The following is a 14,251-nucleotide window of genomic DNA, read 5'->3' as shown; positions in this document are numbered from 1 at the left end:
GGGGAAGATACTAATTCAGAATAGTTTCTTCCCCCTCCTTTCCAACACTCAGAGCTGACCATGGACCATGTCAAACAATATACAACTGAGAAGAATGCAAATAAACGTAAGTCTGTGTAGCCCAGCAATGCAGCTAGCCGCCCACTTGTGAGATACTGAACTGGTGTACACATGATACACAAAGAACGCTGGCTGGTTTCACCAATCCCTTCAGACAAAAAGAAAAAAAAAAGAAGAAAAGACCTGATCCTTGTCTTTATATCAGTGAGGTTGGAGTTCTTGCTAATAAAGGAGCTTTTCCCATGATGCAGTGTGATAAGGATTGGCCTACATGTAGCCCAGCAAGCCACTGCTGATGTTTTCTTGATTAGGTGTCTTATCTTCCATTGAGCTGCATCTGATGAAGGTTGCTGACAGCGTAATGGCAGGGAAAGCATCGGACAGCTCCATAAAATGGCAGCTTTGCTATGACATGTCAGCCAGGACCTGGTGGATGGTAAGTTGGTGTGATAACTTTTTTTTCCTCTCCCTGGATGTTTTTTTTCTTTTCTGAACTCCTCCTTCACTGTTGCAATGCATGTGCTGCAAAGTTCAGAGCGCGCAGTTTCCAGCTCCAGCTCAGTGACTCTTCAGAGCTCTAACACCAGTGACATAGGGTTTCTCTGCTGCTGTAGGTGCATGGGCCTTCTCATTAAAACAGCAGCTTGTAGAGCACAGGATTTTTCTTTTTCTTTCTCCATTTTATTTCTTCTCCTCAGCTCTCTCTCCTCTGTTTTTTTTCTTTTTGTTTTTTTTTAATTCTCCCCCCACCCCCCCCAACCCCCAATGAAATGCAAATTTTTCAGTGTTTGCCAAGCTAGTTGGTATGAGAATGTGGAGGTGGAAGCAGTCACGGAAAAAAAGAAAGCAGCCTTGTCATCATGCTCTTGGCTAATTGTTCTTGAGTTGGTCTTAAAAATAGAGCAATCTGCCTCTTTATTCTGTTTCCTCTGAATAATTATTTAGAAAGTGTATTGTATCATGTTATGAGCAGCCTCCTAATCACTATGCAATTGTCCCCCACGCTTCTCTTTAATTTGGAGTCCTCCTCCCTACCAATGAATGCAGTAACTGGAGCAACTACTGATTAATATGCTGCTTGTCATAATTAAATTTAGTTAATGAGGATATGCATATTCAGTCCATTTTTTCTTTGTTTGGATGAGCATGGCTTTTTTGTTCATATTTATACAGCTGCAAATGAAAGCAGAGAGCTGGAAAAAAAGCAAACCTTACAGAGCTCAGGGAAGGGTGGACCCTGAGAGACAACTTTTTTTAATGTTACCAGGCAAAGGAGCCCAAAACTTTACTTAATGAAAACAGTGGGACCAGGAGATAGTATTTTGGGAATGAAAAGCTTTTCTCCTCAGCAGAACTACATGAAATTTTCTCCATATACTGATTTTCTCGCGTGTGGACAATGGTCTCTTGTATGCAATAGCCATGCTATGAAAGGGACATTCGGCTGGCTTGCATTCCATTATGAATATTAATTTCATTCTTGGGTTTCTTTTTCTGGTGGAGTATTTTTATCCTTTTCATTCCTTCATTAATTGCCTTTGCTTGTTTGTCTGGATAATTATTATGCTTACTGCATGCGCTGCGTTTTAACAATTAGTACAGTGCTGAGACAATAGGCACTTTATTCTTGGGCAGTGGGTCTGGGGAGCACCAGTGGAGAGCACATCCCAGTGCCTGGACAGAAGGCACGTTTTTGATTATAACTGCCTTCCTACACTGCTTTGCAAGGACTTCGTTATCTTTCCAAAGGTGGATGTTGATACGTGCCTTCAGTGAGGGCATCAAACCTGAAGGGAGTATTTAATTTAAATTACATTTATTACTTGTGATTGCTTCTGTACTTTCTGAATACAGGGAAGAAGAGTTTTTCTGTCTTTGCTACTTGTTGAATGCTGGGGTAACTTTAAAAAGAGCAGTAGAATGTAGATTATAAAAAGCTGTTTTGTTAACCTACTATTTTGGTGGGGGTTATACTGTTTAGTATCATGTTTAGATTCATGTTTAGATCTTTAATCAGACTTTCTTCTTGTAAGTTTGTACAATATTGAGAAGAGCTGTTAAAGTGGCTGACAGAAGTTTAGACACACTATGAAATGTTTGCATAGTGTATTTCCTTAATATTGCATGTACAAAGGCTTGCTTTCATTAAGGGGCACATTTTAAGTTTAATATAGTGTTCACTAAGGATAGCTTTCAGTGAGATGGCATTGCTTCCAAAGGGAAAAGAAAATCAATACTTTCACTGCAGCATTTTATCCTGAATGGTAATCTGTAAAATACATGTAATATAAATGTTCATTGTCATGAGTGTGTATTTCATGTACACTTTGGAAAGGGAGTTTAAGAAAGCTTGACTGTTAAGTATGGGTAAAAATCCAATGATATTTTAGCTCTGCATTCTATTTTGCATCATATTTCTAACTTACAAATTCGCAGCTGTAAAATCTTAGGCAAATCCATGTACGTATCGTACATTTTTTCACTCAGGAAAGAAAAACCTTATGCTTCAATTCCATGGTGTGCAAAATATTATCACAAAGTTTATTTTATAGCTATTTACAGTAAATTCCTATCCAAAATATGCAGTGTAAGTAAAACATTAAGACTTTTGAGTGAAAAAATAAAAGGAAGACAGCATTCTCCATCTTTCTGCTTCTGCTTTTCTTGAATGATTGTAAACACAGAATTGTAAATACCTTGTGGGGAGCAGGAAATATTTCATAAGATGGTTCCTCATAATTATAGAAAGTTAATTAACAAATGCTATTATGACAGGCATCATTATAAACTTGGTGGGTTTTTATTATACATAAGCTGTCTATTAACTGTTTTGCAGCATGTAAATATTAGTATCAAATTTCATTTGAATAAACCTAAAATATTGCCTTTTGATATTTTTAAAGCAATTACATTGGACTATTCTAATCAAAAAAGACAACATTCTGTCTTTCTCTTTAAATTAAGTGGAATGACTGTTAAGCTTTTAGACTGCTTATTGTTTCCTATCTTACTGTTTATTTCCTTCATATTATTTTATTTGGCTACAATAACATGTGGTTTGTCAGGGAAAAACCAAACAAATATAAATTACACACTCTCCGTCTGTGTTCTCCTGAACACAGGCATATTTACTAAAACACAGTTGGGCAAAAGCTTTACTGAGATGCAATAAACAACCAAATACAAGCAAAAGTAAACTTTTAATATGTTAAATAATTGAATATATAGAAAACTGTTAACTGATTCTCTCTTTCTTCTTCTTGGTGTAAATATGACCATCTGAGTTGTGCATCATGTTATTTTTGTATTAAGTTTTCTGTTGAGGGAAAGAACAGGAAGTCAAGAGATAGAACCTATTTATCAAGTACTGTTCAGTACAGCTGGGAAATAATCTAGAAAATTTTTTGGTGTAAAATCTCCATTTACAAAGTGAGAAGTAATGCTGATGAGGGTGACTGAGAGAATGATACCCATAGAAACACTAGATATTTTTCATTGTTTCTTCATTAATGACAAATGGCTATTTTGGGATTACAGTCATAATTATGTATATGATTAACTTCACAAATTTAGTAATTCATCACTTTACAGATCTCAAAATTAAAATCTAAGTAGCTATTTACACAACTTTCTGGTATTACTAATAGGCTGTTGGATTTTTCTTGTGAGAAAAGATTCCAAATATTTCCATCTAAGACATCTATTGAAAACTATTTTGTTAAGCCTGTGCCTAAGTCTGAATCGATGTCTCTGGTTTGCAGATCATTTTAATGCATTTCTATAGAGGGAAAATACATATTCTAAAGAAAATCTCTTCTTCCTAATCTCAAAATCCTATCTTTGTACAAAAATTTACATGCATCTGCTGCAGAGATAGTGAAAAAGTGTCTATTCAAACTCTTGGGAAAAAAGTATTGAAATCACAGGTTTTACTAAGAACAATCCAGAGACAGTGAAAAACTTCTGATCTTTTGTAAGTACTGGACATTTTGTTATTCTTAATGGCTTGATCTGATGATCAAAAACATCATAACAAAATCTTGGAATAAAAAGTCTGTCATTACAAAGTTTATCACATCGTATTAAGGCTGTATTAATAGGGCATATAATCCAAAGTGGAGGTTAGAATAATAACAATTTAGATGCTATATTTCAGCATTAGAAAGAATTATTCCAAGCCTAAATTTGTTAGTAAATCCAGGTTTTAATGTGCTTTTTGGTTTAACACAAATGTTAATCACATTCCAGGGGAGTTGCAGTATGTCAATATTTTGCAGCAGCACATCTGTGCAGTTTTCTAATTTGGATTAAAATGATATTCATAACACAACAACTCCATCAGTTGTTCAGATGTATAGCTTGTAAATGAATCCTTTGTTCTCAATAATGACTTTTAATTAAATGATTTAGAAACAAATGTCAGTATAACTGTGGACATATTGAACATGCTGTTCTTATTCATGGACCTAGAACACCATATCTTAATTCTATAAATTTCAGGGGGATGAGTGGGTAAAAGGATATAAGGTTATATCCATAAGCTGCTGTTCAGTTTTCCTTACACGAACGTGCCAACAGCGTACGTAACGTACTGCAAGATCCTTTACTGACTATGTAATGCTTATTCTGAATGATGAGCCACAAGACATCTTTTTGAAGATATGTTTGTAAGCTTATGAGACACTTACAAGTATGTAATTTTTAGTTCTGGTTCAGAACCATTGCATTTCTGTCTATAAAAAATATTTGGCTCAGGTACTCTGTATAACTGGACAACTCAGAATAAGTCTGTTTAAAATCAGAAAGGTCTGTATGGAGAACTGTAAATACAGAAAGCATGTTCATTTCTAATGTTTAATGTTTTTTATTATGGAATGGGGCAATAATCTTCCTTCGTCAAGTGAAAACGCATTAGCAGTGCACATTCTAACATTATGCACATACTCACAGTGTGCACTGGTGTAGAATTAAGGTGTTGTTGATCACTTTTAATACTCCTTCATTGCTGATTTAAAAAAATGTGTCCTTTTAACAAGAAAAACACATTTGTACTTATTGACAAGCACATATTTCTTTAACTCCTCTCTGTCTTTAGACACAAGTGATCTATGTCTTTCCAGTTAGATTTGCTCCTGTGCGGCTCTTAGGAGTTGCAGCACCTTCTTAGCAAAGTAACTTTTTCTGCTTGTGCTTCATGCTTGTATCCAGAAGGCACTCTACTCTTGGAGTCTGATAGTGCCTCCGGTTTGTCTGCTCACTCTGGCAATGTTAATAGTTTTCTTATGGTGAAAACTGTACACCAGCAGTACTATGAATGTTAGTTTTGTGAAGGTGTGCTTGTGACTGTGTCTCTAAATATCTGTGCATTGTGTTGGCGTAAGGCATGATCCAAAGTTCACTGAAATCAGGAGAAAGCAACTATGTAATTCTAAAGCATCTCTCTACAGCATGAAAAGTGCAATTGTAGTTTTGATAATGTAATTGTGATTTACACAACTGTAGTATTCAAGATGTAATTAACATTGGTGTTTTGTGTACCTGTTCAATTATAGTTTTCCTTTGTAACTGCTCTGAACACATATTATGACTGAGGAAATGTATGTTCCAAATAGGCTATGGCACCTTGCTGTACCTGAATCTTCTGTAGGACCTACAGAAATTCTGTGCAGCTCATAATAAAGTTGCTTTTTCTGTTCTGAAGTTATCACTTGATTCTTTCACTTTCTTTCTCCCCCTTCCCCCATATTTGATTTCTTTGCTCCTTTTTTAAAAAAACTTATTATGTGAAAAAAATTCTAGCTGGAATTTATGGTCTCCAATGTTATTTGATGATGACTGAATCAAAATCATGAAGAAATAAAGCTGATTTTTTTACACTCTGATACTAATAGACTGAAAATTCTGTCAAAACAGGAAACACATTTACTCTTTAAGATATATTTTCAGGGTCCTAGTGTAAGACAATAGAATTACAATCTTGAATGAAGCAAAATCAGGACAGAAATGGAAGAGCTAAGTTAAAGAAAGACAGGTGAAACTTTCTGCAATTTCTTTTTGCAATTTAATTTAGAAAAATAACTTGCTCATAGAAAAAAAGTGAGTAGGTCATTCCTTCAGTAATTGAAGAAAAGAGATGGCTAGGTGTTAGCTACAACTGGCACTCAGATTGTAGCATCAAGGCAAAGATAGTTTGAAGAAGAAAGAGCTTCACTGAGAAAAATTAAATCAGTTCTTTCAAATCTGTAAGCCCAATAGGGTTAGAAAGTAGCTTTGATTTTCTTTATGAACTGCTACTAGCAACTTTAACACTTTGTGCTATTATGCAGTGATGCAATTAACTGTCTTAAAAATTTTACTACTGCTGTTCAGAATTCAAAACAAACCCACACAATCAATACTTTAACAGATCCCATGCCTTTTAATGTCATCTAAATGTTCCTCTGAATGTTCAATGTAATCTAAAAGTTTTTCTGTCCTTGCAGTAGTATGCAGTGATAGGTCAATGTTGTTAAACAAAGGTTCAGTGTCAAATATCACATCTCAGATTGTCATAGTGGAACGTCAGTTTCTCAAAGATATTCAGCACTGATGGGGAGATTTTCTATTTAGCATCATTTCAAATGGTGACTCACTTCTTAGGGAATATTGAATAATACTGCCTTCCAGTGGAAGTGAACTTAATTCTTTGTAAGTCAAGGAAAGATTGTGCTTAGGTAGGTTAGACTAGATGTAAATTTTCCCTGGGCTCAAGAAAATGAGACAGTAGGGTTTTCATTTCTTCCATATAATGAAGACTTTTTATTTATTCCATGTAATAAATTTGAACCAATAAAGTTATGGGGTCTTTCCTTTAGGGCAAGCAGTCTGTAAAATAAAGCTGTTACCAAAACCTATTATCTTGAGAATCATGGATAAAATATAGGAGCTAAATTTCACTTAAAAACAAATAGAGGATCAAACTGAATTCTTTAATACAGTGTCTTTAAATTAAACTAGTTAAATACTTGAAATGCTTCATCTTCCTATTGTGGCACTGCCAAGTTGTCCCATTTAACCAGTCATATTCCATTTGCTCTGGCACACTCATGTTTGTTTGCTCTAACTACCTTTCTCATGTTTTGAGAAACTCTCTTTTTATAACGCCTTTTAAAATTACCTTCTAAAGGATATTAAACAAGACTCTGTCATCAGAAAAAACTGACTGTGCTCTTTCCATGCATTAAGGTGTCATTATGCTACCTGACAGTAAAAGTTCATATAGTTTCAGAAACCACTGAGATTTGCTGTGCCACCCTGGAAGTCTGATGGGGATTTTATCTCTCAGAACATGTCTGCAGACACACTGACGTTTTTTAAGCAGAGTTTACTGCCTCAGCATCCCAGCCACAGCACTGTTCCTTCATGAGTGTAAATGAAGGCTTTCTCAGTGAAATCCTTGAGAATGCTGGGGGGAAATGGTGGTTGGTTGCCTGCTGGCCACAATATTGCTGTGGTGTGTTCTTATATCAGCCATTGGTTTCCCAGAACAGTCATCTCCCTGGCTAGAGCAGCAATGTAGAGCCTGTCATGCTAAGAAAGGAGAATACAGTCCACATAAGTCTGTATAAATATTTTGTCAGGTTTTTTAGCCTCCCAATCAAATTTATTTTTTGAGTGCTCTTTCACAAGCCCAGCATTAGGAGAAGGTATTAAACAGATCTGACCCAAAGGCTGCCATTTATTCACTCAAAAACTATGGCAGAGGCACCAGCAGCAGCACTGGCTTTCACTTTATATGTGGGCTTGAATCTCAGTTCTACAAGGGTATAATGCAGTCCTAAAGCCCAAGAGTTTCCTATCCTTGGTGCTGATAATTAGCAAGTTGGACAGACAGGTTAGGACTCTTGGGGCAGGATCTGAACTCAGCCATTTTCTTGATTTGAATTATTGTTTAAGTCTTCAGTAGTGATTTCAGCTCATTCCCACCAATATGCTTTCCAATTTAATCCTATTAATGATGTGTCTTGCTCCAACTTCATGCTGTGACTTGTCATAAAAATCTACCCTTTTCACTGAAATTAGTTATGAACCTGGAAATTATTCCAGAGGGGAAAACATGATGAGTTTCTTTTGAGCCTGAGACTACCTTAGATGAGGAGTATTTGTCAGTGAGAGAAGGGAGAAATTATTTTATTCTTTCTCAGGTAAAATTACATTATGTAATGTTAATGCTGCTGCCCAAATAATTGGTGTAAAATCTCACTTTAGTGCAATGTGAATGTGTTAATACCAATGACAGGTAAGTTCTGAATAACTAAAAAGTCTTACCCGAAGTTAATATAGTACAGTGATCTTCAGACCACTTCATCCAGATCTGTTTTTCCATAGTGCTACTAGAATTATCTCAAGTTATCTCACTGAAAAGTGATAGAGGAGAATATAACTAATTGTTATTGCTCTTTCACAAATCAATAAGCAAACCAATGTAGCATTAGCTGACAGAATGTCTACACTGAGTAGCATATTAATTATTCAGGTGTTCAGTCCATCTAATTGCCTTATCAATGCCTTTTACCACAGAAGAAATTGTAGAGGCCTTTAACTCTGAAAGATGTTTTTAGTTCTTGGAGTGAATGATTTTTTTTACATGCTATACTCCCTGGTATTTTTGATACAGTGTCTCTACATCCCAAATTACACATCAGCATGGGAACACCCCATGCTGATGTGTAATTAGAAGTTTGCTGGTATCTGATGTGAAGGTTGTCTCCTCCTTGACTAATTTTAGTGAAAATTTTAATTTTATGTATACATTGTCAACAGCAAAATAATATCCATACAGAAGTACAATATGTGACAAGGATGGAGGGGAAAACACTCAAATTGTCTCTTAGGCAATTTTTCAAGTGAAAGGCCTGATTTCATCTTGCTCCAATTTAAACTGCTGAATCTAATAAGACCCAGTAAAGACAGAATTGCAGCTCTCCTGTTTCAGACTAGGTATCCCAAAAAAAAATTTTTCCAAAGTGTTTTGGAAGTCGCTTAGATTTTTCCGTAAGTTCTCCAATGAGTTTTATAACACTATACTCTTAATAACATTTGTTGTAGAGTTTATATGCAGATGTTTTTAGATTTTTTTCTTTTTGACAACATATAACACCAGATTTTTTCTGGTATTATTCTGCAGTAGTTTGCAATAAAAAACTTGAAGAAGTACAGAATAAAATCTGAAATGTGCATTTTTTACTACAAATAGAAAAGATAATTGTCAGTTTAATTTACTTTTTTACTTCACATGTTGTTGCTACACTTAATTAAAACTGCCTAAATTGACCATTTGAAAGAATTGAAAAGAAGGTTGTGTTCTGGAGGATATTCATGTGAGGTTTCTTTGTAAATTCCACAACAGCGGCCGTGCCCTTTGGTACACATTTTTATACATCTGATGCTCTGTATATAGGCCAAGAGTGAGCTGTAATATTAAAATAGGTTTTGACACGAGGAAAGAAATTGTGCAGAATTATTTTGCTGCTACTTTCTGTCATCCAATATGTGGATGGTGATTTACCCACCCTTTACTGCTCTGCATTCTACAGATTGATCCACCATTAACTTGTTACTTGTATCTTGTAATCAGGTGGTCTTGATACACAATGATGAACGTATCAGAGCCTTTCTTTTCCTATCAGTGTCCTACATTTTTGCCAAAAATAATGAGCTGTCACAGTGTGAGTTCTGGAGACCAGATTAGTGCATGGAAGAATGAGTAAACCTGTACACTAGGAGCATAATTGAATCAAGTGGAGCATAACAATGAGCATGTTACAGGAGTTTGACATGGAACAGGGACAAACTTGAACAGGCTGCTAAATTGTGTATGTACACCGATCTGTGCTTCGTTGTTATGCTATGAAGATTAGCAGTCTTGATGTACCATGTTCGTTATCACCCAGCTTTCCTGGCTCAGTTTCCCTTTGTGCACTGTTAGCTCAGACTGAGGTGTGAACTCGATGCTCTGTTTTCCACACATGATGCTTTTTGGCGGCACATTGTTTATATATCAGAGCAGCAGGGATTGCAGTAGCATGGTTTGAGAAACAGGCTTGAAGTGTAACAGCAAGCAGGTATGAGTATAAAGTACATAATCTGCTTCTATAGGAAGAGAGGAGAAACTGGGTGACTGATGGCTTTCTAAAAAAAAAAGCTGCTCAGGTTTCTCCTGCATTCCAGGCTGGAGTGGAAGAGAGAATTCAAGGTTAGCACTGAGCCCCAGAGTGCTGATGGCTTTGTAATGGAAAAAATTCAATTATGTGAAATATTAGACTTGTCTCTCTATCTTAGCTCTCCTCAATCTATTTAGTCAGGAAAAAAAAAGAAACTTCTCAACAGATGCCTGGCTGCCTGGTGACAGAGAGGAAAATCATAATTTGTCTGTAATCCCTAATGCAAACAGTTGTTCATTAAGAAACAAAACTAATGTAATCTTGATGATTTGCTTGGATTTCTACTCTATCATGATGTTTTGTACAGCTGGCAGGCTAATGTAATTTTACTTAGGAACGCAAAGCAATCTGGTACTCAGACAACACCATGTAGATTTAGGGAAATTTGGGGCTCAGATTAGCATAATACTAACTAATCATGAATATCATTTGCATTAATTAGAGTATTGGGGAAAGATGTTTTTTAAATGGAAGAAAATTGAAAGAAAGATTAGGGGCAAGGGCTTACAAACCTAGTTTTGCTTTATGCAAGAATATAACAGATGATTTCTCCTATAATGCCTAATATTTTAATGTGTAAGTATTAATTAGAGTATCAGCAAAAGATTGTTTCTAATTAGAAGAAAACTGAAAGAGAGATTAAGGGCAGAGTTTATGAATCTGCTTTTGCTTGATGCCAGTATGCAGCAGATGATTTCTCCTATAATGCCAAAGACCTTAATCTGTAAAAGATAGGGTGAATAATACACTACACAGTAGAGATACTTCAAGGATTTTTTTTTAATTAGGCTCATTTCAAGCTAAAAGAGAACTCGATGGTGTGTGCTTGCATCCATAATATTGCTAACAAACACAAACTAGGTAGGTAGGAAAAAAATATTTGAAGGCATATGCTGTAAGTTAAAATGTAATTGACCCTCAGCATTTTAGCATTTGGTATAGCTGTTTTCTTAATAATTAAAATATGCCTAGGTTATACAAGTGCTTTCTTTGAAATGAAAAAAAAAGGGTTCAATGTTTTAGACTATGTTAAAAATATACTCTAAGATGCTTTCTATTTTAAGGCTATGATCTAGATATGCAACACCTCTCTTCCCTACATCGGGGTGGTCACTCAAAGCTTTGAGAGAAGATTTTATGGCTATTTAAATACAAGATTAGGAAAACTATTACTATGTATGCCTTTGCCTACAGGTTTTTTTTTTCAAGAATTTTCTGTATGCTTATAATTATGATTATTTATTGTTGCAATACAGTACTGTAGAATTGCTATAGTATACAATTTCTTCAGTAGCACCGAAGAGTTCTTGGTTAGACAGTGCAATTTCAAAGTAATGCCTATTTAGTCACCAAAATTAAAGCACAATAGATATTACAGTGTCTAGTAGCAGATCTAATTTGGAAGAGTACAGGGGTATTACACAATGGGGCAGTGTTTTGTGTATACCTCACATACATTGCCTGTTCTTACAGAACCTATAGTTATGACGTCTATTTGTTTGGAGACCTAATCCTAATAAAATGTAATCAGTTTTGCCTCTGGCAAACTTCTGAACATTTTTTCAGAATGTAGCCTGAGCCCTTTCTAGCAACATGAAGCCTGTTCAGGCTACATTCTCAAAACATTCTCATTTTGTCAAGGGTGCTGCTTCTCAAGCTAAAATAGCATGCAGTGTTGTAGGTTAATTTTGCCTTCCAAGCAATGTCTTGTGAGAAGTTCAACCACACACCAGCCTACTTAATAATTTGTAGATGTGTTTATGAGCACTGCAGAGTGCTCAGACAATTAGTAGCTGGATATATTTTCATTCTGTTTTCACACAAAGCCTATCTTGATAGTGCTAACATTTAACTTTAAATGAATCTTCTTTTGCATGATGATCCACCAAACTAGAGAAACTGGATGATGTCTGCTAGAATTCAATATATAAATATTTCCCAAAAGCATAACCGAGCAAAGAAAGGAAACCTATGTTTAATAATGTCATACAGCAGTAGTGGTTGTGTTTGACAATCTCCCTTTTCCTGCAGACAGCCCAAACTGGTTTTCAAAATACTATAGTGATGAGGACAAATGTTCAAGGAAAGACCCTTTTCAACAGAAACAAGGGTAAGAGACTTTTATTTAAGGGAAGGTACGATTGAGTGCATCTCCTTAGGTCTCTGACTAAAAAGAGAAAATATAATTCTGTCATCAGAGCAAGCAGAACAGTTTTAAGTACACCTTCAGAATATTGGCCTAAGTAGTCATTATAGGGATATCCACAATATGCATCACAACATAATGTAAAAGGCTTTAAACATAATCAAACTCTCTCTGAAAAAGAAGCAGGTTAATTCATCATGTTGATGACTAAGCTTTTTATATATTTTCATGTATTTGCAGCTTTGTAGATTTCTAATACACAGCTGTAGCTCGCAATACTTTTCCTACCCCTTCTCCCCTACATTTTAGAACAATAAGATAACCTTCTAACACATATTATGCTACATTTTTGAAATATTATTTAGTCTTGCCTCTTTAGCCAAGAACGTCTTATTTCCTTTTACCATATATCCTAGAAATAATAAATATGGGGCTAGAAACTTGGGGAGGACTCCAAATGGGGAAGAACCAAAAGGGGGAATTACTTAACTAACTGCTCTTCTAATTGGACACTATTGTTAAATATATAAATTTTTAAAAACTTACAAAACTGTAGAAGTCCTTTATCCCATGTGCATTTTGCCATATTTGCACTTGGAGGCCTCCAGTTAAAGACCTGACTTTGTATTACTTCCTATATTAATATTGTCTTGGAAATGTGTTGTTTTGTTTCTATTTTTGAAGGCATCAGTGTGATGACCTCTGTCTCTCATACTAATATTTCTTAAACTAACTTATGTGGAGCGTATCCCTGTGACCAGTATTGCAGTGTGTGGTACAGATGAACTCTGTGGCTGAAGCACAAGAGCATGCCCTTTAGCCAAGAAATCTGGGCACTATTGCTGAATCTAAGTTCATTAGCAGTTCTGCTTTGTGCTGAATCCTCCTGCCAGGCAGGAAAAGTGTCATAAAACATCTTTCCTTAATTGTTAATAAATGCATACAGAACAGCGATTATGAAAGCCTCTCTTCCTAATGAAATTATATATATATTTATGTATATAGAAATATATATAAATAAAGCAGCTAAGGAAGGAGAGGCATAGGAACTCCAAGTTCCTGAATTATCCCAAAAAGTACAGGATAGAAATTTTGATTTAAATAAAATGTAATGTCAATGTTCTGTGGATGAATCTGCAAGAAAGAAGTGCCAGACCCCTTACGCCAAGCCTTACACTGAATAGAAAGGTCATTTTTTCTGAAAAAGGGAAAGCTCCAAAGGCATTCCAATATGGTGATTTTATCATATCTATAACACTACCTTTGGTTTTATCTGAGATGAGTAGGTAGGAGACACAGGAAAATACAGTGGCTAAAAATTATGAAATGCTTACTTTACTAAAAAGTAGTATTATGTAGATTTTGCAAGTATTTTTACAAATGTTGTGGATTGTAATTTGGTTTTCCTCTCTAAATTTCCCAAGCTTCAAGTACTTTCTACTTCAGATCAGTGAAAAATATTTCTGGTTTTATTTATTTACTCCTTTGGACTGAAAAGGTGGGCAGTGGGAAGATGGGAGGCAGAGAGACAGAGAAGATGGCTCACAGATGGGCAGACAGTAACTTAAGTTATGCAACAGCATGTTACACTCACATCCAGGAAAATAGAAGACAAGATTGAATTCCCTGCTCTGACACATAGTCAGTGAATGCAGTATTATTCTTTTATTGCAAACATACAAAGTAGAATCAGAGACTCACTCCAAGATATTTAACAACTGGAACAAGAAGTGAAATTTAGGGGATATATCTTTCATCTAAAGGAGAATAAAGGTGGTAAAATTGAGTTTCCCACACTGATGATATACCCTAGACTGAGCTGTTGCTTTTCTTGCTCACTCTT

General features: G+C 35.5%; 1 protein-coding gene across 3 annotated transcripts in view; it reads left to right on the top strand.

Annotated features, from left to right (window-relative positions):
• The first annotated feature begins 405 nt into the window (after positions 1 to 405).
• The window catches only part of NFIB (nuclear factor I B), a 263,106-nt gene continuing 249,260 nt past the window's right edge, over positions 406 to 14,251 (top strand). For 2 of the 3 annotated variants that reach the window (XM_017732878.1, XM_017732877.1), the window contains exon 1: positions 407 to 496. In XM_017732878.1, the coding sequence (XP_017588367.1) occupies positions 422 to 496 (75 nt within the window). In that variant the 5' untranslated portion in view covers positions 407 to 421. Of the gene's footprint in view, positions 497 to 14,251 lie in introns of all 3 variants that reach the window. The other variant, XM_017732876.1, reaches the window with a different exon arrangement.

Source organism: Corvus brachyrhynchos, unplaced genomic scaffold (assembly GCF_000691975.1).
Source record: "Corvus brachyrhynchos isolate BGI_N302 unplaced genomic scaffold, ASM69197v1 scaffold194, whole genome shotgun sequence".
In the NCBI taxonomy this organism is placed as follows: Eukaryota; Metazoa; Chordata; class Aves; order Passeriformes; family Corvidae; genus Corvus; species Corvus brachyrhynchos.
Note: the sequence above shows the minus strand (reverse complement) of the source record. Positions and strands in the feature narration are given on the sequence as shown.